At 44.4% G+C, this 26,150-nt stretch overlaps 1 protein-coding gene and 2 pseudogenes across 1 annotated transcript in view; 1 reads left to right on the top strand and 2 right to left on the bottom strand.

Moving 5' to 3' along the window:
• Nucleotides 1-26,150, bottom strand: part of SLC44A3 (solute carrier family 44 member 3) — a 347,672-nt gene that overhangs the window by 6,109 nt on the left and 315,413 nt on the right. The window contains exons 14-15 of the mRNA XM_063939826.1: nt 4,179-4,316; nt 935-1,171 (exon numbers count right to left, since the gene is read on the bottom strand). Coding sequence (XP_063795896.1) covers nt 935-1,171; nt 4,179-4,316 — 375 coding nt within the window. The remainder of the gene's footprint in view (nt 1-934; nt 1,172-4,178; nt 4,317-26,150) is intronic.
• LOC134963602 (5S ribosomal RNA) lies at nt 21,879-21,997 on the bottom strand (annotated as a pseudogene).
• Nucleotides 22,318-22,436, top strand: LOC134963930 (5S ribosomal RNA; annotated as a pseudogene).

The following is a 26,150-nucleotide window of genomic DNA, read 5'->3' as shown; positions in this document are numbered from 1 at the left end:
CCCCCCCTCTCTTTTTTACCCTTCTGTAGTAATCAGACTGCAGGGGAGAGCCAGGGAGCTTCCTTCCAGCGGAACTGTGAGGGAAAAATGGCGCCAGTGTGCTGAGGGAGAAGCCCCGCCCCCTTTTCGGCTGACTTTCTCCCGCTTTTTCTGTAATACTGGCAGGGGTAATTTTACATCTATATAGCCTCTAGGACTATATATGATGTATATTTTGCCAGCCAAGGTGTTATTTATTGCCCTCAGGGCACCCCCCCCCCCCAGCGCCCTGCACCCATCAGTGACCGAAGTGTGAGGTGTACATGAGGAGCAGTGGCGCACAGCTGCAGTGCTGTGCGCTACCTTGGTGAAGACCGAAGTCTTCTGCCGCCGATTTTCGGTAACCTGCTTCGTGCTTCTGGCTCTGTAAGGGGGACGGCGGCGCGGCTCCGGGAACGAACACCAAGGTCGGGTCCTGCGGTCGATCCCTCTGGAGCTAATGGTGTCCAGTAGCCTAAGAAGCCCAAACTACCACCTGTTAGGTAGGTTCGCTTCTTCTCCCCTTAGTCCCTCGCTGCAGTGAGTCTGTTGCCAGCAGATCTCATTGAAAATAAAAAACCTAAATATACTTTCTTTCTAGGTGCTCAGGAGAGCCCCTAGTGTGCATCCAGCTCAGCCGGGCACAAGAATCTAACTGAGGTCTGGAGGAGGGTCTTAGTGGGAGGAGCCAGTGCACATCAGTAGTCTAAAAGCTTTCTTTATAGTTGTGCCCAGTCTCCTGCGGAGCCACTAATCCCCATGGTCCTTACGGAGTCCCCAGCATCCACTTAGGACTTTAGAGAAAAATGTTTGCTCAAGTGGAAGACTAGTTTCCATAAATACAAAACACCCCTTACAAATGATAAAGAAATAAGCAGGGGTCCATATGTATAATATAGCATTTAGCATTACTCACCATGAGATCTTGGTCCATGAAATACGGTTTCTCAGAGGAGCCATCATTGGTCTCAATGTCTATTGTGTAGCACAGAAGCAGACATTGCACAACACTTTCAAATAAAGACAGAAAGCTGTGGGCAACCAAAAAAGCAAAGAAAGCAACCAAGAGCAATGGTATGGCCCACACGTGTAATTCCCGATGATAGTTAAAAGCCATAAGTCCTCCAAATACTGTAAAACACACAACAAAAACCTAGAGAGAAACAACAGTATAAAATGAAGAAAAAACATTATGTGGCTTCATATGAGATTGTCTACGCAAGTTCTGGAGTTTGAAAACATTCTTAACAATATAACTGGAAATTATCCTTTGTATTCTCTTGATTCTCTTGAAAAACATCAAATTAAAACCTAAAACTCACTATATTGCTTAATTCAAATAATTATGATTGGTATTATACCTTTCTGAGGTAATTCCTGATACTCAAAATATGTATTGAGGCCTAAGTTGGCACTTGGGGCCTACTTCAGACCTGATCGCAACAACAAACTTTTTCTGTAATGGGCAAAACCATGTGCAGTGCAGGTAGGGCAGATGTAACATGTGCAGAGAGAGTTTGATTTGGGTGGGGTGTGTCCAAAATGAAATCTAAATTGCACTCATCATACTCCCTGTCAGACTCCAGATGCTTTGACTGTACAAATTATGTCAAACAAGTACCTGAATGAGCGTGAGCCAAACGTAAACTCCTAGGGGGTGTGGGGTTGAGGAATTCCACAAAGGGAATGTTAGGGTTAATGGTTAGGGATTGTTAGCCAGTTAGGTGTTTAGGGTGGGGTCTCAGGCATTTTGTGTCTAAGCCTAGCTAGGGTCTGCCTTTTTTTCCTGCATTACCTGCCCACCCACCCCAAAAAACTTTTCTTTTATCTGTTGGGGTTTGTCAACCTCGATTCAGCGGGAAAGAACAGCAGTCCAGTGGCTACTGTGCTGCTTTATGGAGGTGCGCTTTCTCTTTCAATACATAGTCTGACTTACCCTACTGAGGGTCAGGGGCTTTGGCTGTCTGGCTGGTCCATTATCAGTGTATTGGCGGGAGAGTTGGAGCCTCGATTTGTTTTATTAGTAACGGCCAATTGGGCTTGGTTAAGCTCATGTCGTGGACATCAGATCAGCGTATGTCCTAATGTCTTTAAACATACTGGCCGTTCTTTCTTTCTGCCACCAAAAGCTTTCTTGAATAATAAAATGTTGACTGATTTTAATGGCACTTCTGTTGTCTGTGTTGTTATTTTAGGTAAGTTTAGAGTTTTACTGTTAAAGGGGTTTTGGTAAACATGTGGAAGACATTCAACCTCACATCTGTCGATAGGGGGTTTATTAGAATAATACAAAGAGGATATTTATAACCAAGAAGTGCTCAGACACCAGAGTTCAGCAACAGCAGCACTGAAGAGAGCAACACAAGCAGGAGTTTGCCAGAGAGAAAGGTGAGGAAGGCCCTCTGTGGACAACAGGACACTGTCTGGGGTCTTGTAAATCACTGTGGAACAGGATAGGGGGTTCCCTGCATTCTCCAGTAGCTGGCACCTCGCCACTATACAGGGACTGACACCTTCTGTGCTAGGGTAAGATCTGTGTGAGGTGGTGGTGGGGGGTTTTCTATGCTGGGGGAGATCTGTGTGAGGGGGTCTTGTGTGCGGAGGGAGATCTTTGTGTGTGTGTGTGTGTGTGTGTGTGTGGGGTCTTCTGTGCTGGGAGGAGATCTGTGTGAGGGGGTCTTCTGTGCTGGGGGATCTGTATGTGTGTGTGTGTGTGTGTGGGGGGGTCTTCTGTGCTGGGGGAGAACTGTGTGAGGGGGAGTCTTCTGTGTTGAGGGAGATCTGTGTGAAGGGGGGGTCTTCTGTGCTGGGGGAGATCTGTGTGTGTGTGTGTGTGGGGGGGTCTTCTGTGCTGGGGGAGATCTGTGTGAGGGGGGTATTCTGTGCTTGGTGAGATCTATGTAAGGGAGGTCTTCTGTGCTGGGGGAGATCTGTGTGAGTGGGGTCTTCTCTGCTCGGATATCTGTTTGTGTGTGGGGGTCTTCTGTGCTGGGGGAGATCTGTGTAAGGGGGGGTCTTCTGTGCTGGGGGAGATCCATGTAAGGGGGGAGGGGGTGGGAGGTCTTCTGTGTTGAAAGAGGATTGTGTGAGGGGGGTCTTCTGTGCTGGGGGAGATGTGTGTGTGTGGTGGGGGGGTCTTCTGTGCTGAGGAAGATCTGTGTGTGTGTGGTTGTCTTCTGTGCTGGGAAGATCTGTGTATGGGGGGGGGGTCTTCTGTGCTGGGGGGAGATCTGTGTGTGTGCTGGGGGAGATCTATGTGAGGGTGTGGGAGGTCTTCTGTGTTGAAAGAGGTTTGTGTGAGGGGGGTCTTCTGTGCTTGGGGAGATCTGTGTGAGGGGGGTTTTCTGTGCTGGGGAGATCTCTGTGAGGGGAGGTCTTCTGTGCTGGGGAGATCTGTTTGAGGGGGTTGTTCTGTGCTAGGGGTAGATAGTTGTGAGGGGAGATCTGTGTGTGTTAGGGGGAAATATCTATTCAAGCGGGGCTGGTTCATATATATGTGTGTGTGTTAATATGGCTCTGATACTAGCCAGTGCCTCCCCAGCCATTGATCTCACCGCACCTCACTGTTTAAAATAAAACATAAATTGGTTAACATATTTATGTGTCCTACAATTACTCTGACTTCTGTGCATGATGCCGGTCTCCAGACCAATAGCTGTGGAAGGGTCACCTATGTCAGCGTTGTCAGGTCAATGGTGGTTTGTAATAAAATACCTTTAAAAAAAATGGGATCTTATTTTGAATGAATCTGTACTTGTGCTGAGGGCATGTTGATGTCAAGCTTTCGCTACTGCCCCCAAAACTCGCCCATCTCTGCAGAGTGTCATCACACAAATGAAATAAATGTGTACTACCAGTTATGAAAAATGTCCATTGTAGTTGATTGTATAAGAACCATACATGGTAAATTATATATTGAGGTTCAGCGTACCCTCCTGGTAATTCTGCCTCCCTGGGTATATGCAGCCTTTCTAAGGGGCAGGAGAGAGCGAGGGGGGGGGGGGGGGGGGGGGGATGAGTGTGGATGCAGAAACAGAGGGGTATGGGGAGAGAGACGGGTGAGAGGGTGAAGAAGGTGGCTACTACATGGATATAGTCTTGTGAATGCAAATGTGACCCACACTGAGATGACAATAATGTTCTGAGAGATAATACTTCACCTTTCCTAGAAAAATCAAGAATACTCCAGAACACTTCAGTAATGTGATACAAGGGGGGTTCTTCACCATGAGACTGTAGGCTTCTCTTGCAGATGTGCATAACGGAGTCCCATTAATTACTGTCGCAGTGTAAGCATTCTAGAAGTGGGAGAGATCAAATGGGATTTGGGATAAGTGATTATTTTCTCAAACAATGAATATAAACATCCCAGCTCTGTTTGTGTAACCTCGGTCTGCCATAATTATATGCCATTTACATCCTAGCACTAACCTTCTCCCACTTTATATTTACCTTGCTCAGTTTTAAGGACTGTAGCTACACTGTGTCACTGGGAGAAGCACAAGGTATCTGCATGATAGGTCAACAGTCAATAGGTCGACCCCATATAGTCAACATGTAAAAGTCCGACTGTGCTTAAGGTCAACAAGTTCAAATAGTCGACATAACACTTGTCACCTTTTCGTCTTCTCATACTTTACCATCCACATGAAATACGATTGGGAATAGTAACCTGCGGCAGCAGTGGGGCGAGGCACCTCGCCCGAAGCGAGTCCACGAAGGTGCACATTTCCACTAATTTGCCTTTTACATGCTCCAACATACAAAATGACAACCAAAAAACTGTGTTGACAATTTTTGTGCTGACCATATCCATGTCAACTTTTTCACTATCAACCTTTTGTACCCGTCTACCTTTTCAGGTGTATGCCTTTTACATGTCGAACCAATTAACCCTGTCGACCTAATGATCCACAAACAAGCACAAAGGGTACTCATCAAAGCGGCTTAGTTCTGTGCAAAGGTGAAAGGAGGTAATACTGACTAGCTAAACTGAACATACAAAATTATTATAACATTAGCATTTGAATGCAAACAGAATTAAGTTGAATATTGCCTTTACTGGTTCAGCATCAAACAGTATTCAGTTCGAGGGCCAATTTACATCTTTGCCTGGATTTGCTCTTACCCCTGCATGAGCCCCACAGTGCAGTCAGTAGGAGGGTAACTGTCTGGTAATGGGGCATCTGCACATAGGCATAGTTAAAGAAGTGGATGATGTCAGAAATTGCACATATATTTAATTACACCTGTTTAGGAGGCTCTTTTGCACTGTGGGTAGGGTTGGCGCAAGTGCGCGCAGCTATGAAACCTCTACGGCAAGAGGTGATCTGATAGAAAATATGTGTATAGTGTTCATAGAGGCATCAGGCACAGTTGGAGGCGCTAGGCTTTTCTAGTTCTTCTGGTAGCTGCATGAAAAACAGTTCTAAAATATGTTTATAGGGGGGGGGGGAATACTAGTAAATGCGCTTTAAATAAAATAGCATTATTTTATTCATCAGTGCAATGACATATTACACAGCACAAAATATCTAGAACAAGGTAGGCTATGAATAGCAGTACAGCCTATTATATGTAAATACACCAAGGTAATACAGAGTCACTGACAAAGTATTTGCATCAGGAGGTATTGGTGAGAGGCAATACACTGCACATATTTGTTTGATTGTGAAGAAAAATCATGTCACGTTTATTTGCCTTTCACATGTTCAGCAAGATGCTCTGTACATCTGTGTAATGTTAGATTTCACATACAGTGTGTGCTCACTATAAAGATTACCATCCCCTTTATGCAATATAAACATATTATCTTTAATAAAAACAAATCATCCCATTTCTCAGAAAAGAAAATTTGCGGTTTAAAACTGTTGATCTGAATCTAGAGGAATGGTCCTATGAAAGGTCAGCGTGGGACCATGGGAAAATGTTTTATATTCATATTTAATACAGGTTCAGTATCCCTTATCCAAAATGCTTGGGACCAGCAGTGTTTTGGATATCGGATTTTTCCGTATTTTGGAATAATTGCATCCCATAATGAGATATCATGACGATGGGACCTAAGTCTAAGCACAAAATACATTTATGTTTCATATACACCTTTTACACACAGCCTGAAGGTCATTTAATACAATATTTATTGTGCACATTGAGCCATCAAAAAACAAAGGTTTCACTATCTCGGTCTCGCTCAAAAAATTCAGTATTTCTGAATATTTGGATATGGGATACTCAACCTGTAATACATACGTCTCACTAGCATTTTCAGTTGTTTCTAAATTGAGGAAAATCAGAATTGTGATGTGTATAAATATTTGTTACGGCTTTGAAATGCATGGGCTACCGGGAGGATCACAGGACAGTAACAAGACTTCAAACTACATGGATGAAGCCAGTTCAAAGCAGTTGAGTTTCTGTCTAGGAACAAATCATCATACATCACAAGGTGTATTCAAATGTCTAACTTGTCATTTGTTTACATACATCGGTGACAGGTCCTCACTGTTCAGGACAGGCTTTTTCTGGTTTGCATGGGAGAGGGGCAGATAGAAAGTAAGCTACAGTAGCAGCATACTAAGTAAGCACTCTGTCCTTCCCCTGCGTGCTCCACACCAGCACTATTCTCTATGGAACAGGGGGGTGTAGTGGACATGTTTAGCATGTTAGCCAGCTTGATTAGCATACTAAGCAGCCTGTTTAGCATTCAATCCTCGGTGAAGGGGATTTTGCTACAGGTTTTGAAAACCATACTTAAAAGAGGAATGATCACACCCAGACAAGCAGGTAAATATGGCAACCAATTTATTTGCACTTAAGTGGTTTGATTCAGTAGCGGATTTACCGCAAGGCAGCCAAAGCAGCTGCTTAGGGCCCTGAGGGTCCCACTGACTGTCTGAAGGGCATTTTTGGTGGACCACGAATTCTGTCGAAATTGTCCTGGAGCAGCTGTTGGGTGCCATCTCCAGGACACGCCTGCATCTTCAGTCCTGCAGTATTGTGTGTGTGGCCCACCATGACACACATGTATGAATCAGACGCGCAGAGAGAGGAGCCGGGAAACGCACAGAGAAAAACATGAGGTCTTCCAGAGTACTTTATTACAGTAATTTTTTTTTATTTTGCGTAATAGTCACCTACGTCAAAGTCCAATCAGGTGCGGGGGGAGGGGGAAGCACACACCGACTGGTGATATATCAATATGCTATTATACTCTATTTTAAGTACTACTGTGTATAGGAGATGCCTGCTATAATCAATGGGGCACTAATATATAATCAATACAGTCACACTAACTGAGGGGTGTAATAATGGAAATTCAAAGGGATGGGGGACCTCTTAGGCTGCTACAATCAGAGGCACTCATATATAGTGCAGTCAACACTAAAAGTATTATAAGGTATGAGTGCCTGCATTATATATCATAGTGACTGTCAGACCATGGGTGTTATAAGCGAAATAATAAGATTTTACTCACCGGTAAATCTATTTCTCGTAGTCCGTAGTGGATGCTGGGAACTCCGTAAGGACCATGGGGAATAGCGGCTCCGCAGGAGACTGGGCACAACTAAAAGAAAGCTTTTAGACTACCTGGTGTGCACTGGCTCCTCCCACTATGACCCTCCTCCAAGCCTCAGTTAGGATACTGTGCCCGGAAGAGCTGACACAATAAGGAAGGATTTTGAATCCCGGGTAAGACTCATACCAGCCACACCAATCACACCGTATAACTCGTGATACTATACCCAGTTAACAGTATGAACTATAACCTGAGCCTCTCAATAGATGGCTCACAACAATAACCCTTTAGTTAGGCAATAACTATATACAAGTATTGCAGACAATCCGCACTTGGGATGGGCGCCCAGCATCCACTACGGACTACGAGAAATAGATTTACCGGTGAGTAAATTCTTATTTTCTCTGACGTCCTAGTGGATGCTGGGAACTCCGTAAGGACCATGGGGATTATACCAAAGCTCCCAAACGGGCGAGAGAGTGCGGATGACTCTGCAGCACCGAATGAGAGAACTCAAGGTCCTCCTCAGCCAGGGTATCAAATTTGTAGAATTTAGCAAACGTGTTTGCCCCTGACCAAGTTGCAGCTCGGCAAAGTTGTAAAGCCGAGACCCCTCGGGCAGCCGCCCAAGATGAGCCCACCTTCCTCGTGGAATGGGCTTTTACTAATTTAGGATGCGGCAATACAGCCGCAGAATGCGCCAGCTGAATTGTGCTACAAATCCAGCGAGCAATAGTCTGCTTAGAAGCAGGAGCACCTATTTTGTTGGGTGCATACAGGATAAAAAGCGAGTCAGTTTTCCTGACTCCAGCCGTCCTGGAAACATACATTTTCAAGGCCCTGACTACATCCAGTAACTTGGAATCTTCCAAGTCCCTAGTAGCCGCAGGCACTACAATAGGTTGGTTCAAGTGAAAAGCTGATACCACCTTAGGGAGAAACTGGGGACGAGTCCTCAATTCTGCCCTATCCATATGGAAAATCAGATAAGGGCTTTTACATGACAAAGCCGCCAATTCTGACACACGCCTGGCCGAAGCCAAGGCCAATAACATGACCACTTTCCACGTGAGATATTTCAGATCCACAGTTTTAAGTGGCTCAAACCAATGTGATTTTAGGAAACTCAACACCACGTTGAGATCCCAAGGTGCCACAGGAGGCACAAAAGGGGGCTGAATATGTAGCACTCCCTTTACAAATGTCTGAACTTCAGGCAGTGAAGCCAGTTCTTTTTGGAAGAAAATCGACAGAGCCGAAATCTGGACCTTAATGGAACCCAATTTTAGGCCCATAGTCACTCCCGACTGTAGGAAGTGCAGAGAACAACCAAGCTGAAATTCCTCTGTTGGGGCCTTCCTGGCCTCACACCACGCAACATATTTTCGCCAAATACGGTGATAATGGTTTGCGGTTACTTCTTTCCTGGCTTTTATCAGCGTAGGAATGACTTTCTCCGGAATGCCCTTTTCCTTTAGGATCCGGAATTCAACCGCCATGCCGTCAAACGCAGCCGCGGTAAGTCTTGGAACAGACAGGGCCTCTGCTGTAGCAGATCCTGTCTGAGCGGTAGAGGCCATGGGTCCTCTGATATCATTTCTTGAAGTTCTGGGTACCAAGCTCTTCTTGGCCAATCCGGAACCACGAGTATCGTTCTTACTCCTCGTCTTCTTATTATTCTCAGTACCTTTGGTATGAGAGGCAGAGGAGGGAATACATAAACCGACTGGTACACCCACGGTGTCACTAGAGCGTCCACAGCTATTGCCTGAGGGTCCCTTGACCTGGCGCAATATCTCTCTAGTTTTTTGTTTAGGCGGGACGCCATCATGTCCACCTGTGGCCTTTCCCAACGGTTTACCAGCAGTTGGAAGACTTCTGGATGAAGTCCCCACTCTCCCGGGTGTAGGTCGTGTCTGCTGAGGAAGTCTGCTTCCCAGTTGTCCACTCCCGGAATGAACACTGCTGACAGTGCTAAGACGTGATTTTCCGCCCATCGGAGAATCCTTGTGGCTTCTGCCATCGCCATCCTGCTTCTTGTGCCGCCCTGTCGGTTTACATGGGCGACTGCCGTGATGTTGTCTGACTGGATCAGTACCGGCTGGTTTTGAAGCAGAGGCCTTGCCAGACTTAGGGCATTGTAAATGGCCCTCAGTTCCAGAATATTTATGTGTAGGGACGACTCCTGACTTGACCAAAGTCCTTGGAAATTTCTTCCCTGTGTGACTGCCCCCCAGCCTCGAAGGCTGGCATCCGTGGTCACCAGGACCCAGTCCTGTATGCCGAATCTGCGGCCCTCTTGAAGATGAGCACTCTGCAGCCACCACAGTAGAGATACCCTGGTCCTTGGAGACAGGGTTATCAGCCGATGCATCTGAAGATGCGATCCCGACCACTTGTCCAAGAGGTCCCACTGAAAGGTTCTTGCATGGAACCTGCCGAATGGAATTGCTTCGTAGGAAGCTACCATTTTTCCCAGGACTCGTGTGCAGTGATGCACCGATACCTGTTTTGGTTTCAGGAGGTCTCTGACTAGAGATGACAGCTCCTTGGCTTTCTCCTGCGGGAGAAACACTTTTTTCTGTTCTGTGTCCAGAACCATCCCCAGGAACAGTAGGCGTGTGGTAGGAACCAGCTGTGACTTTGGAATGTTTAGAATCCATCCGTGCTGTTGTAGCACTTCCTGAGATAGTGCTACTCCGACCAACAACTGCTCCTTGGACCTCGCCTTTATAAGGAGATCGTCCAAGTACGGGATAATTAAAACTCCCTTTTTTCGAAGGAGTATCATCATTTCTGCCATTACCTTGGTAAACACCCTCGGTGCCGTGGACAGTCCAAACGGCAGTGTCTGGAATTGGTAATGGCAATCCTGTACCACAAATCTGAGGTACTCCTGGTGAGGATGGTAAATGGGGACATGCAGGTAAGCATCCTTGATGTCCAGGGATACCATGTAATCCCCCTCGTCCAGGCTTGCAATAACCGCCCTGAGCGATTCCATCTTGAACTTGAATTTTTTTTATGTATGTGTTCAAGGATTTCAAATTTAAAATGAGTCTCACCGAACCGTCCGGTTTCGGTACCACAAACAGTGTGGAATAGTAACCCCGTCCTTGTTGAAGTAGGGGCACCTTGACTATCACCTGCTGGGAATACAGCTTGTGAATTGCCTCTAGCACAACCTCCCTGCCTGGGGGAGTTGTCGGCAAGGCAGATTTGAGGAAACGGCGGGGGGGAGACGCCTCGAATTCCAGCTTGTACCCCTGAGATACTACTTGAAGGATCCAGGGATCCACCTGTGAGCGAGCCCACTGATCGCTGAAATTTTTGAGGCGGCCCCCCACCGTACCTGGCTCCGCCTGTGGAGCCCCACCGTCATGCGGCGGACTTGGAAGAAGCGGGGGAGGACTTTTGTTCCTGGGAACCTGCTGTTTGTTGCAGCCTTTTTCCCCTACCTCTGCCTCTGGACAGAAAGGACCCGCCTTTTCCCCGCCTGTATTTCTGGGGTCGAAAGGACTGTACCTGATAATACGGCGCTTTCTTAGGCTGTGAGGGAATATGGGGCAAAAATGCTGACTTCCCAGCTGTTGCTGTGGAAACTAGGTCTGAGAGACCATCCCCGAATAACTCCTCACCCTTATAAGGCAAAACTTCCATGTGCCTTTTCGAATCTGCATCCCCTGTCCACTGCCGAGTCCATAAGCCTCTCCTAGCAGAAATGGACATTGCACTTATTTTAGATGCCAGCCGGCAGATCTCCCTCTGTGCATCTCTCATGTATAAGACTGAGTCTTTTATATGCTCTATGGTTAGCAGAATAGTGTCCCTGTCTAGGGTGTCAATATTTTCCGACAGGGAATCTGACCACGCAGCTGCAGCACTGCACATCCATGCTGAAGCAATAGCTGGTCTCAGTATAATGCCTGAGTGTGTATATACAGACTTCAGGATCGCCTCCTGCTTTCTATCAGCAGGCTCCTTTAGGGCGGCCGTATCCGGAGACGGTAGTGCCACCTTTTTTGACAAACGTGTGAGCGCTTTATCCACTCTAGGAGGTGTTTCCCAACGTGACCTATCCTCTGGCGAGAAAGGGAACGCCATTAGTAACTTTTTAGAAATTACCAATTTTTTATCGGGGGAAGCCCACGCTTCTTCACACACTTCATTTAATTCTTCAGATGGGGGAAAAACTATTGGTAGTTTTTTCTCTCCAAACATAATACCCTTTTTTGAGGTACCTTGGGTTATATCAGAAATGTGTAATACCTCTTTCATTGCCTCAATCATGCAACGAATGGCCCTAGTGGACATTAAATTAGACTCTTCGTCGTCGACACTGGTATCAGTATCCGTGTCGACATCTGTGTCTGCCATCTGAGGTAGTGAGCGCTTTAGAGCCCCTTATGGCCTTTGAGTCGTCTGGGCAGGCACGAGCTGAGAAGCCGGCTGTCCCGCATTTGGCATGTCGTCAAATTTTTTATGTAAGGAGTCGACACTTGCACGTACTTCCTTCCATAAGTCCATCCACTCAGGTGTCTGCCCCGCAGGGGGTGACATCACATTTATAGGCATCTGCTCTGCCTCCACATAAGCCTCCTCATCAAACATGTCGACACAGCCGTACCGACACACCGCACACACACAGGGAATGCTCTGACAGAGGACAGGACCCCACAAAGCCCTTTGGGGAGACAGAGAGAGAGTATGCCAGCACACATTCCTTCCATAAGTCCATCCACTCAGGTGTCTGCCCCGCAGGGGGTGACATCACATTTATAGGCATCTGCTCTGCCTCCACATAAGCCTCCTCATCAAACATGTCGACACAGCCGTACCGACACACCGCACACACACAGGGAATGCTCTGACAGAGGACAGGACCCCACAAAGCCCTTTGGGGAGACAGAGAGAGAGTATGCCAGCACACACCAGAGCGCTATATAATACAGGGACTAACTGAATTATATCCCCTTATAGCTGCTATAATTATTATACTGCGCCTAAATTTAGTGCCCCCCTTCTCTTTTTTACCCTTCTGTAGTGCAGACTCCAGGGGAGAGCCAGGGAGCTTCCTTCCAGCGGAGCTGTGAGGGAGAAATGGCGCCAGTGTGCTGAGGGAGATAGCTCCGCCTCTTTTTCGGCTGACTTTTCTCCCGCTTTTTATGGATTCTGGCAGGGGTATTTATCACATATATAGCCTCTGGGACTATATATTGTGACTATTTTGCCAGTCAAGGTCTTAATATTGCTGCTCAGGGCGCCCGCCCCCCCCCCCAGCGCCCTGCACCCATCAGTGACCGGAGTGTGAGGTGTACATGAGGAGCAATGGCGCACAGCTGCAGTGCTGTGCGCTACCTTGGTGAAGACTGAAGTCTTCTGCCGCCGATTTTCCGGACCTCTTCTAGCTTCTGGCTCTGTAAGGGGGACGGCGGCGCGGCTCCGGGAACGAACACCAAGGACGGGTCCTGCGGTCGATCCCTCTGGAGCTAATGGTGTCCAGTAGCCTAAGAAGCCCAAGCTAGCTGCAAGCAGGTAGGTTCGCTTCTTCTCCCCTTAGTCCCTCGTTGCAGTGAGCCTGTTGCCAGCAGGTCTCACTGTAAAATAAAAAACCTAAAATATACTTTCTTTCTAGGAGCTCAGGAGAGCCCCTAGTGTGCATACAGCTCGGCCGGGCACAGAAATCTAACGGAGGCTTGGAGGAGGGTCATAGTGGGAGGAGCCAATGCACACCAGGTAGTCTAAAAGCTTTCTTTTAGTTGTGCCCAGTCTCCTGCGGAGCCGCTATTCCCCATGGTCCTTACGGAGTTCCCAGCATCCACTAGGACGTCAGAGAAAATATATTTTTAGAAAGAATTATATAGTCTCCCTAATGATGTATGATACTATGTGGCCCTAATATTTTTATCTTCTTTTTTTTTTTTTACTTTTAAAACTTGACGCTAGACATTGCACACTCTCTGGCAAATCTCGGGTGTTACTACTGCCATGGCTACACAGTACTCTACGCTGCACCTCTGGTGCTTGACATGCGAGGCTACTTCTATAAATTCTTCCAGGGCCACTTTTAGTTCCCAGTCCACCCCTGCTCATACACAATGCAGTCAGTGAGTGAGGGTGTAATAATGGGGTATTCAGTGAGGGAAGCCCTAATCTAACATGGTGGGGGAGGGGACATAGTGCAATCAGTGAAGGGGGAAGTAATATTCTGTAATATAATATAAGGATGAACACAACAACTAATGTAAGGGACATATAACAGGAATGAAAATACAGTGCTGTCGATTGCTTGAGGGAAGGGGGCCCTCAATCTTGCTTAGGGCCCCATGAGATCTAAAGGGCCCCATACACTAGGGAGATGTATCTCAGCAATGACTTGCATGCAATTTTCCTGCAATCTGGCCGGGAGCTTCCCGGGAGACCTGCAATTGCATTTCATACTTGAGTGTATTTTTACATGTGATTTATCTCATGCAATCTAATGTTATTAAACCTATTACCATGCAATTGAGATAAATCCCATGTGCAGCACGTGTGACCTGCGATTGCGATGGGTGACACACGGGAGCGCGCAATTGCAAGAAAAGTACATGCAATTTGATATTTTTCATGCTATCCATCTCAGGAACTCATCGCAATTGCACGAAAACGTGCAATATCGCACTAGTGTATGGGTCCCTTAAGTTCACTTATGGTTTGATTGCCAGAAATGGTTAGGTTATATTATTTTTTGACAAAGCGAGTTCCATAGTGTGTTCTCACAAGCACTTTTGTATGATATAAAGGGGATAATGCACCCCATACTATATAAAGATATTTAAAGCCAGCAAGACTGGGAGCAGTTTCTTTTAAATAAGTCATAGAAAGCCAACTGGAATATACAGGGCATTATTCTCTGTAATACTCTTGTTTTCCTAATTAACTTACAAGTGGTGACATCACAGCTAACCAGTTAAAAGGGATGTAGTTGGCATCCTGATGGTTAGAATGCAGACGGTCAGAAGTCCGGCACCAGCTAAAAGTAATGACAGCAGCACTTATTTATACAGATACTATTTACAGGCCATATTTTGACATTACTATAAAGTAATTGTTTACATGGACCTTCAATCGATTGCATATTTGGAAGGGAATATACGGTAATCCATTTTTCCCCCCTTGTATGTGTCTAACATAAATACTTAGTTTAATAGAGAGATGTAATTGGTCCAGAGCTAAGCCTTTTCTGCTGGATGGACTAAGAACACACAAATAAAATCCCAGGAGAACAAGTGGGCCGGGAGTAATGAAGTCCGAGTTTAGCGGCCGTGCGGGATGCCGCACGAACTCAATGTTTTTTTTTAAAGGGGCAATCATGTACAAGGCTAAACCATGCCTTGTACATGACTGCCCCTTTGAAAAAAGTCAGAGTTTGGCTGGCTTCATTACATCCTGCCCATGGAGTCTGCATACGGGCCGTATCTGGATGTCCCAATGGGCATCTGCAGAGCCAACACCACCTGCAGGCATCAACTAACTCTTCCTTCCAGATGTGAATGTGACTGCAGTCAGGTTCTCTGCAGTTGGAATTTCTGCTTATAACAAGTGGAATTGGGCTTGTTATATGTTTGCAAGTTGATGTTTTTTTACCATGAAGGTTGCGCTCCTTTTAAAAAAAAAATTTGCACATAGGAGACTGAGCAGCGAAGAACCATGTGGGCATGTGGAAGATTATCACTTTAATAAAGGACACATTAATTCAGAGGCTTATTGAACATCAGGCAGTGATGGAATCTGTGTACTTCATATATGTCCCTTCTGGGTACCTGAATATAAAAAGTGGTAACCCTGAATATATCAAACTATTGCAGGCAAATTTCTGGTAAAAATAGTTTCCACACAATCTAATGATAAACTAATAGAGGGCAAAATGAAGGAGACAGCACCTGAGATCTGGACGGACACATGACAGCAAGCATGCAAAGGGAGCGCAGACAAACGCCCCTCAGTTCGCTCAGAGCTTTCACAGAGGGAAAACAAACTATGTCTGACATACGCATTCCCCTGGCCCAGCCACATTAGCAAACAACATTTTTGAGGTTACATTCCCTTTAAAATTAAATATTAACCTGAGACTAATGGAACAGTGCCCGGAGATGCCGGAATATCAGAGGAAAGGAGTCTGACTGCAAATCTGAGGCATTCTCAAAAATAGAGGGATGAGACAAGAAAGAGTGACATCTGTTCCCTAGACCTGTTACAAGTCACCCTTTCCTCTTTTTTAATGTTGGGTAGGTGAGTTGTCTGACCCATGTGGCGGCAGTCCAGACACCAGAGTTTCTGTTCTGTTATTTGGGGGCAGTGGGTCTGTGATGTACTGAAGTATGGCAGCTCCCAGGATTGGGTATAGCGCACAATATAAGACGCCTCTAGACTCCCAGAATGTGGTTATGAGATACACTGCATACAATATTTGTATTTCAAAGAGAAACATGATCAGCATGTAACGTTGCAGACAACATACAAAATCAAAACATTTCAAACCATATAAACAAACCTGTATTGCTTCAATATTGTCTTCATTTATGGAGTTTGTCAGATGGTATAAGGCCAAACTTGGAAAGGCTGGGAAATTGTAAAGATAAGGATATAGGGGGTAATTCAGAGTTGATCGCAGCAGCAAATTTGTTAGCAGTTGGGAAAAACCATGGCCCTCATTCCGAGTTGTTCGCTCGTTATTTTCCTTCACATCGGTGTGATTTTCCGCTAACTGCGCATGCGCAATGTTCGCACTGCGGCTGCGTCAAGTAAATTTGCTAAGAAGTTTGGTATTTTACTCACGGCATTACGAGGTTTTTCTTCGTTCTGGTGATCGGAGTGTGATTGACAGGAAGTGGGTGTTTCTGGGCGGAAACTGGAAGTTTTATGGGTGTGTGTGAAAAAACGCTGCCGTTTCTGGGAAAAACGGGGGAGTGCCTGGAGAAACGGGGGAGTGCCTGGGCGAACGCTGGGTGTGTTTGTGACGTCAAACCAGGAACGAAACTGACTGAACTGATCGCAGTGGCAGAGTAAGTCTCGAGCTACTCAGAAACTGCTAAGAAATTTCTATTCGCAATTTTGCGAATCTTTCGTTCGCAATTCTGCTAAGCTAAGATTCACTCCCAGAGGGCGGCGGCTTAGCATGTGCACTGCTGCGAAAAGCGGATATCGATTGAACAACTCGGAATGAGGGCCCATGTGCACTGCAGGGTGGGCAGATATAACATGTGCAGAGAGAGTTAGATTTGGGTGGGTTATATTATTTCTGTGCAGGGTAAATACTGTCCGCTTTATTTTTACACTGCAATTTAGTTTTCAGTTTGAACACCCCCCACCCAAATCTAACTCTCTCTGCGCATGTTACATCTGCCCCCCCTGTAGTGCACATGGTTTTGCCCAACTGCTAACAAATTTGCTGCTGCGATCAACTCTGAATTACCCTCACAGGATCTTTTTCAGCTTCAGTTGCAGTTTTGCTAAAATAGCAAAACTGCAACTGCTTACGATTGCATGCTGGGTAAGAGCAAGGCTGCTATATAAATATATATATTTTTATGCTATATAAATATATAATTATAAATGCAAACGCAACACAGGCATCAGGAAATACCGGTAGCCCCTGCATACTCAACCAGGCTGCATATGCAGGCGCACCGATGCCATCTTTTCTGTCACACAGGCCGTATGTGATATCACACGGTCGCCTCGAAAACGGCTTTGACCCCCCCACATTTTCGTTTCCACACCCCTGGGAACGTGCCCGGTGTACGCCTCTGCCTGTCAATCAGGCAGAGGCATTCACATCACTACGATGCGATCGTATCTCCCGGGCCACAGACACACAGTACGGGTCCTGCACGTGCGCACTGGCCCGGTAATTGGCAAAATATGATCGCATGGCAGTAGCGATCGAAGCTGAATAAGGATCATTGTGAAGAGAGGTTGGAGGGTGGATGGAAGGGGAAAGGAAGTGGATATTGATGAAGAGAACATACAGCTTCTTCTAGAAACTTAGAAAAAAAACATGAGAAATTTAATTTTCTAACAACATTTTCTAAGTAATGCGGGCCAAACATCAGAGCCGCCATTTCACGCTCTGCCGACATCAATCCAAAATGACAATCGGCAAACAAAAAAAGATGCAGATTGACATACTGTAGATGATGTTAGAGATCCAACGAGACTCTGCAAAATCCTGCATGTTAAAAATCGCTGACTCGCTAATCCCAATCATTTCTTGGCCAGAGAAGGACAATCTCTAATTTGCTATTTTCCCCCTGATCTCTGACCCAACAATCAGGAGAATGGGAATTGCCCCAATTCTCCTGAAGTGTGGGCCCCATAAGACTTCTAACAATATTAAGATAATGGAAATTGTAATTTGAGAGTAAATAGAGTTCACAAAGTGACAGTAGATTATAAATCCCATAATTTTTTGGGGGGTTGAATGTATTTCCTTTCTCCTGTATATACAGAGTAATATTTCCCATACATACATCTAAATCTAACTCTCTCTGCACATATTAAATCTGCCTCCCCTGCAGTGCACATGGTTTTGTCCAACTGCTAACAAAATTCCTGCTGCGATCAACTCGGAATTACCCCCAATGTAACTAGTCCAGTGAATTATTAGGAGGCAGTGAAAATCACAGTCAAATAGATTAGCAGTAGTATTTTTATAGTGGTATATAACCGAGCGTCTTCGGATTCAATATATACTCACAAACTGCTTAGGCTGTTGTAGTAATATGTGAACATATGTTGTCACTCATTTGCCCCCGTGGTATGTATTAGAGCTGCGTGCGATCTCTGTCCAAGCTCCATTTTTCTCAAATTGGAAATTGTCCACACGTCACTGTGTACCGTGCACCATGGATTGCCGCGGACGGGGCCGCGGACGAAATTGTATCTGACCGTGATTGGCACTACGCTACGGAAACGGGTTGGAAGTCCCAAAAAGCCACATCTCTAATATTGTCTGGTCTATCGTCAGCAGCAGTACACAATACCCCGGCACGCTACAGACCAGTGACAACATACTACTCATCATTGTCCGGTGTACCGCCAGCAGCAGAGGTCTCTGCCACGGCACGCTTCAGATCAGAGTCATCACGCTGCTAACTATTGTCTGATTACTGTCAGCGGCAGCACTCTTCACAGCAGTACGTTCCTGATAATAGTCACCACGCTGTCTGCGTAACCAGCTTCTAATTATCAAGGCTTGGACAGAGATCGCCCGCAGCTCTAATACATACCACAGGGGCAAATGAGTGACAACATACGTTCACACATTACTACAACAGCCTAAGCACTTCATGAGTATATATTGAATCCGAGGACGCGCGGTTATATACCACCATAAAAATACTACTGGTAATCTATTTGACTGTGATTTTCACTGCCTCCTGATAATTCACTGGACAAGTTACATTGTTTCTTTAAAGGAACTCATATTGATGTTACAAAATATCCAACTATTGAGAGTTACACATTAATATGTTTGGAGTGTGGCTTTAATTCAGTGTTTTTACAACAAAACAGATATTACATTTAATATTGTTAATATTTTTTTAAACTATTGTGACCAGTGGTCAACTAAATACATTAATAAATTGTACGTTTTAATAATTTATGGTGATTCCAGGCTCCTCTGATTAATTTAAACTTACCTATATGATTTATGGGTCCCAAGAGCGCCTCTATTTCTTCTTCTTTTCTTTGACTAGATTGTGCCTGCATGCAGGCCAATCTAGAACCGGCGATAGCGACGCGCGGGGCCGTGCATCGCTATTGCTATGGGGCATACACACGGAGCGATGTGTGCTTCTTTTCTAAGCAATCTAGTCAGGCTGCTTAGAGTGTAAGCACACATCGCTACGTGTGTAGCCCCCTTAAGGGTTGTTTTATCCGCAAACCTTTTATCCACTAAGTTCTGAAGAAAAAAGAGGAAACAAAAATAGCATTTTCACATTGATCATGTTATACACACAGATATGATCACTAAGTGGTCCTCCTACTGTGACTATGAGGAGCACTGCTAAACTATATGTTTCGCGTGCAGACAAACATGGGTGGGCCGGACAGCACAGCCTCCCAGCACTCTGCTTGGCAGTCCGCATACAGACAGACACGGGATGTGGCGTGAAGCCAGTCCCCCTTAACCAGTCCCCTTTTTGGCATCACACAAAGTACGCTACCCACACTCATTAAGAGCCCCAGTCCATCCCTGAATACAATAAATGTGCTCACTTCTACCCCATCTGTGTCACCCCTATGTGTCTGCCCTTCCCCTTCAGAATGTAAGCTCTCAGAAGCAGGGCCTCTCCCCTCATGTTCTTTTCCTTTTCTTACTTAATTTATCTTCTACCCATACTCCCTACAGCGGCACCTAACCCTCCGATTCTGCCACCCTGATGCTTATTTCAGTATCATGTCCTTTAATACAGCTTTGTTTATAGATCATGTACTTGTCCTACATTGTCTTGTACTGTAAGTCGGTTTTCTTGCTTTGCTCATTTGTTTATGTACTTTGTTAGGCACTGCAGAACCCTTGTGGCATCATATATATAAATAAACTATAATAATGAATAAATATAGTAAAACCCTAACAAATATATTTTGCCATGTTATCAGCACATTGCAAAAAATGCTAAAATGCGTTACGCCACAAAACTATTAAGGGTTTAAGGAAAATAGTTTGGACAAAATGTTGGCAATCACAATTATTTAAAAGAACAATATAAACAGGGTATCTAGAAAAAAACAGGGCACTGTAGAGATTTCTGTCAACTAGCTAACTACAGTCCCTTCTATTTCACTATAGTCAGTGATTGCCAGTGACACAAATAAAGGTGACAATATCCCTTCTGATGATGCTTTTCATATAAATATTCTCAAGTGCCAACACTATGAATAAGGAGCTGGTGAGTCCAGTTCTTACATTTGCCAAGATGTTCTGCTTATATAGCTTAAGAGGGTTATTTATCCTGCTCTGATGCTGCAGAAACAGAAGATCCAGAGTGCACAGAAGAGGCAGGAAAGTCTCCTGGGAAAGGCCTGCTAAGGAGAATCTAATCTAATATGCTATGGATATTTATGGAGCTTACTGATCAATAGATAGGCCTAGCTCTTTCTGATCCTTCAAATAATAAATCTTCTCTGAAACCTGAATATATGTTACAATTGCTACTAAAATGCAATTGAAGAACAACTAGGGTATGGAGGTCAACTGTGTTACAATAGGCTGACTGTTCTGCTGGAGCTTAGAGTATGAGAACCTGTGTAAATATGCAGACTTGCGATATTCTCCATGAGCAACAAAGGAAAAGAGTCATGAACTTTCTACTTCACGTCTCTAAATATTGTATATCTCATGTGACGGACCCATGTGATTAGTGGTAGTAGGGAATGAAAAGTAAAAAGATTTAAAAAAAAAATGCTAAAATAAAATACCTAAACTGTATCATAAATAGTACAAGAACAAGAAGGTTAGAATACGGTTTAATCCTAAAACTATACACCAATCACAAAAGAAAAACAGCTTTACCTGCAAATCATTTAAAAAATCTTGCATAATTTACATGAAAGAAATTAAGCTACCAATGATCAATGTCGTTTCTCCCAGAGATCCTAAAGCCATAGCCTGAGTGTATCTAAGTTGTACCCAGAAACAACAATTTCAAACAGCAAACATAAAAAAGAAACCCTCAAGGTGCTTCTTAACTAACAGAATGATGATCGAAATATAAGTTTATGGATACAGAAAAATCTACACATTGAGGAGAACACCATAGGAGCACGGGTCTTCAACCTGCGGCCCTCCAACTGCTATGGTTTTGCTATTAAGGCATGCTAAAACTGAGGCAGGGCATGCTGGGATGTGTAGTTCCACTGAAATTAAATAGAGAAGAAGTAAGACTCTTGTGTGGGTGCACTCCTTAAGCTAATTAGCAATGATCAGGATATGATGAATATATAAAACATGACTTTTAATAGAAATAATTAAATTATGGTATCCAAAATGACCAAAAAAAACCCAAACAAACCACATGTAATATAAAATGCTTTGGTCTCAGGATTATCAAAATTATAATGGCCAGGAAAAGCTCCTGAATTAAATTGTGGGGACCAAAGCTGCAAATCTAGCGAACTGGTTAGCAGAGTAACGATTCATGCAAAAAAGCTCATACCAACGAGTCACAGGTGTCATATTACAGTGCCGGACAAAAAGTTGATAGAAGTCAAGCAGATTAAAGAATTGAAGAAAGATAAGAACAGTGATTCTGCTGTCAGTGTTAGGCAAGGAATCAGGGGCTAATAAATGATTATACTAAACTCGGTATTCCCTGGTGGTCCCCCATCCAAGTACTGACTAAGCCCAACACTGTTTAGCTTCCAAGCTCAGACGGTATTGGGCGTCTTCAGTGTGGTATGATAGTAGATTGTACGGACGCATCAAATCCCTGGATCACTGATGAGAGATCACTATCAGGAAAATTGATTTCTAGGATAAAGTGGGAAATTATATGAAGGTGGATCTGCTGCCAACGATAGGCGGAGGAGTTTTAAATGTGATGTTTGGCCATATTACCACTCTGGATCATTGGTGAGAATCCACGAATTGGAAAAAGAGCTGATTTAGGTAAGTAGGAGGGTGGTTTTTAAATCCTAAATCAACATATAATTTCCCACTTTATCCTAGAAATCAATTTTCCTGATAGTGATCTCTCATCAGTGATCCAGGGATTTGATGCGTCCGTACAATCTTTTATCATACCACACTGAAGGCGCCCAATACCATCTGATCTTGGAAGCTAAACAGTGTTGGGCTTGGTCAGTACTTGGATAGGGGACCACCAGGGAATACCGAGTTTAGTATAATCATTTATTAGCCCCTGATTCCTTGCCTAACACTGACAGCAGAATCACTGCTCTTATCTTTCTTCAATTCTTTAATCTGCTTGACTTCTATCAACTTTTTGTCTGGCACAGTAATAGGACACCTGTGACTCGTTGGTATGAGCTTTTTTGCATGGACCATTACTCTGCTAACCAGTTTGCTAGATTGGCAGCTTTGGTCCCCACAATTTAATTCAGGAGCTTTTCCTGGCCATTACAATTTTGATAATCCTGAGACCAAATCATTTTATATTATATGTGGTTTGTTTTTTTTTTTTAATTTTGGATACCATATTTTAATTATTTCTATTAAAAGTCATTTTTCAATATGTTCATCATATCCTGATCATTGCTAATTAGCTTGAAGAGTGCACCCACAAAAGAGTCTTACTTATTCTCTATTTAATTTCAATAGTACTACTGTTGACTCAGGGTGCACCACCATACAGACTTTATCTGGGGATATCCCCCCGGATTGTCTAAATTTGGTATTTATCATTGTTTACAAGTATTGTGACTGGTGCGGAATCATCTCTTTCACATGTTCTAATGTGTAGTTCCACAGCAGCTGGAGGGCCATAGGATGAAGACCCATGCCATAGAGGAAAGTCTTACTATACAGTACATTTGATCACAATTCCATTTGATAAGACGCGCCTTTAGAGTTTCCTTTTTAGGGAGGTAGTATTGACAGGTGCAGGAGGAACTTAATCATTGCAGCTTGATGACATGATTTCCCGTGAAGGTGTAGTTCACCACAGTTGTGTCAATAAGACCCCAGTCTACCCAATTCACCTGGGGTAGTGGGTGTGTATGTTCTTCTTGAGTGTGGGAGAGATCTGCGAAATGCGCAAGTCTCTGGAAAGCTCAGGAAAGTAGTTAATTATGCAATTGGGAAACCCACATAATGCTTAAAGGAACATATGAGACCAAGGGGCAGATGTATTAAGCCTGGAGAAGTGATAAAGTGGAAGGTGATAATGCACCAGCCAGTCAGATCCTGTCATTTTTCAAACCCAGTCTGTAACTTGACAGTTAGGAGCTGATTGGCTGGAGCGTTATCGCCTTCCACTTATCACTTCTACAGGCTTAATACATCTGTCCCTATGATTCAACTTCCTGGTTTTAGTGTGAGATGCTGTGTGTGTCACAAGGCTAACACTTTGCATCATTTCAGTAACCCTATATCTACAGCAGTGGTTCTCAAACTCAACCCCAAGTCATGTTTTCAGGAGTTCTGTCTGTTTAAGCAGGTGGGATAATTACTGACCCACAAACATGGGCCCAAATGTATTAAGCCTTAACAAGAGATAAAATGGAGATGGATAAATGACCAGCCAATCAGCTTCCTGACTGCCATGTCACAGGCTATGTTTGAAAAATGGAAATTAGGAACTGGTTAGTTGATCATTGATAACTCTTTAACCGTCTCCAATTTATCTCTTGTTAAGGCTTAATACATTTGGGCCAACGATTGACTCACTTGTGCAAGATTAAGGACAGCTACAAAACATGACCTGCAGGTTGTACTTGAGGACTGGAGTTGAGAATGCCTGATCTACAGTAAAGCATCATTGAGGATGCATAATGCTGCACAGATGCTACTCTGCTTTAGGGAACAGAAACATATTAAAATAGAGAATCTGAAACAGATCTAAGACTGGAGAGTACTTTTACACTCTTGCATGACAATCCCCCCTCCCCAGCCAGCGCCATCTTCCCAGTGATATTTGGGAAGATGACGCATGTGCACTAGAGAGCAAAGACTCTCCGGAGTCTTTGTTCTCAACGTGCCGTGCCATCTTCCTGAAAATATCACTAGGAAGACTGTGTCGGCCGTGGTGGAAGGACTTGCTTCCCGGATGAAGGGGGAACAATGGACTGCCAGCAAACGTGGGCCCGGGTTATTAGTACCTGACCCCTCTCCCTTTTGGTACCAATGACTCCTAGTTGAAGTGTTACTATGGCCCTCATTCCGAGTTGTTCGCTCGGTAAAAATCTTCGCATTGCAGCGATTTTCCGCTTAATGCGCATGCGCAATGTTCGCACTGCGACTGCGCCAAGTAAATTTGCTATGCACTTAGGAATTTTACTCACGGCTTTTTCATCGGTCTGACGATCGTAATGTGATTGACAGGAAATGGGTGTTACTGGGCGGAAACAGGCCGTTTTATGGGCGTGTGGGAAAAAACGCTACCGTTTCCGGAAAAAACGCAGGAGTGGCCGGAGAAACGGAGGAGTGTCTGGGCGAACGCTGGGAGTGTTTGTGACGTCAAACCAGGAACGACAAGCACTGAACTGATCGCAGATGCCGAGTAAGTCTGAAGCTACTCAGAAACTGCTACGAGGTGTGTAATCGCAATATTGCGAATACATCGTTCGCAATTTTAAGATGCTAAGATTCACTCCCAGTAGGCGGCGGCTTAGCGTGAGCAACTCTGCTAAAATCGCCTTGCGAGCGAACAACTCGGAATGACCTCCTATGTCAGGGAACTTACTATATTGTTTCACTACAACACTTTTGTAGACTCTGATGCCTGTAGAATCAGATACCCTGCAGATTTGGTTGGTAAACATATTAGAATTAAAATGAAAAAGTAGTATTCAATTTGACAAGAGAACAGTACCTGAATTCCAAAATGAGGTTTAAATATTTGTGAGAAGATGATCTAAATGGTTTATTTCTGGTATGCTTTACACTCATTGGTCAGTTTCTGCTGTCTATTAGCGAGATAGTATTTTTTTTAAATATCTTATGTATTTGTGGATCATTTGTTAACAACAGATATTAGATATTATCCATTGCTATGGATTGTGTAGTATACCGTTTAAGATAGGAATTTGGCAGAAACTGCATATATCTTGGATGTGAAACGGAAGATTTTGTTTCTTAGTAGTGCTATTGCAAATAAGTACAATCACATGTCGTCCCAACTCCCATATAGTTTTTACAATTTAAATTAGTCTTACAAATTTACATATTCACAAATAACTGCTGTTCAAACATTGGTTAAAACAGTCAAACGCATATTTAATTTTTTTGTTTTGTTTATTTTTCAGTGTTGGTCACATGGAAACAGTTATGATAAACCATCATGATAAGTCTGTTCATTAGAAATGCGCTAAAACAATTTTGATGGGATATTATTTCTGAATTTGGGTATGTGTTTGCAAATAAACACTGTATTATTCATAATTAACACGTATAAAAGAGTATGCATTTTTTCTGTACCCCTGAAATCAGTTAACATACCTTCAAATTCAGAAAAACTGTCAGAAAACAATTTCGCTATACATTTTTTTTAAATTAATATGGAAACATATGGAAGTCCATTTAAAACATGAACAAAGCATTATGCTGGCTTTGGAAATACCATGCTCTGGGGAAATTAGTACAGGCTAAAACGGGTGGTATTCATGTGACCGCCGGTCAGCTGACCGACAGTCACATGACCTCCTCCACCATCCCGACGGCTCACTATCCCGATGGTCGGCATGCCGACCAGCAGGGACTATTTCCACTCGTGGGTGTTCACGACATCCATAGAGTGGGAATAGAACCCGTGGCGACCGCCGGCCGCCACCGAGCCCGCAGCATGGCGAGCGCAGCGAGCCCGCAAGGGGCTTGCTGCACTCGCCCCTCCCCGCCGGGATCCCGGCGTCGGTATGCTACCGGGATCCCGGCGTCGGTAAGCTG

This window comes from Pseudophryne corroboree, chromosome 9 (assembly GCF_028390025.1).
Source record: "Pseudophryne corroboree isolate aPseCor3 chromosome 9, aPseCor3.hap2, whole genome shotgun sequence".
NCBI lineage: Eukaryota > Metazoa > Chordata > Amphibia > Anura > Myobatrachidae > Pseudophryne > Pseudophryne corroboree.
The sequence above is the reverse complement of the archived record's forward strand: the minus strand, read 5'-3'. Positions and strand labels throughout refer to the sequence as shown.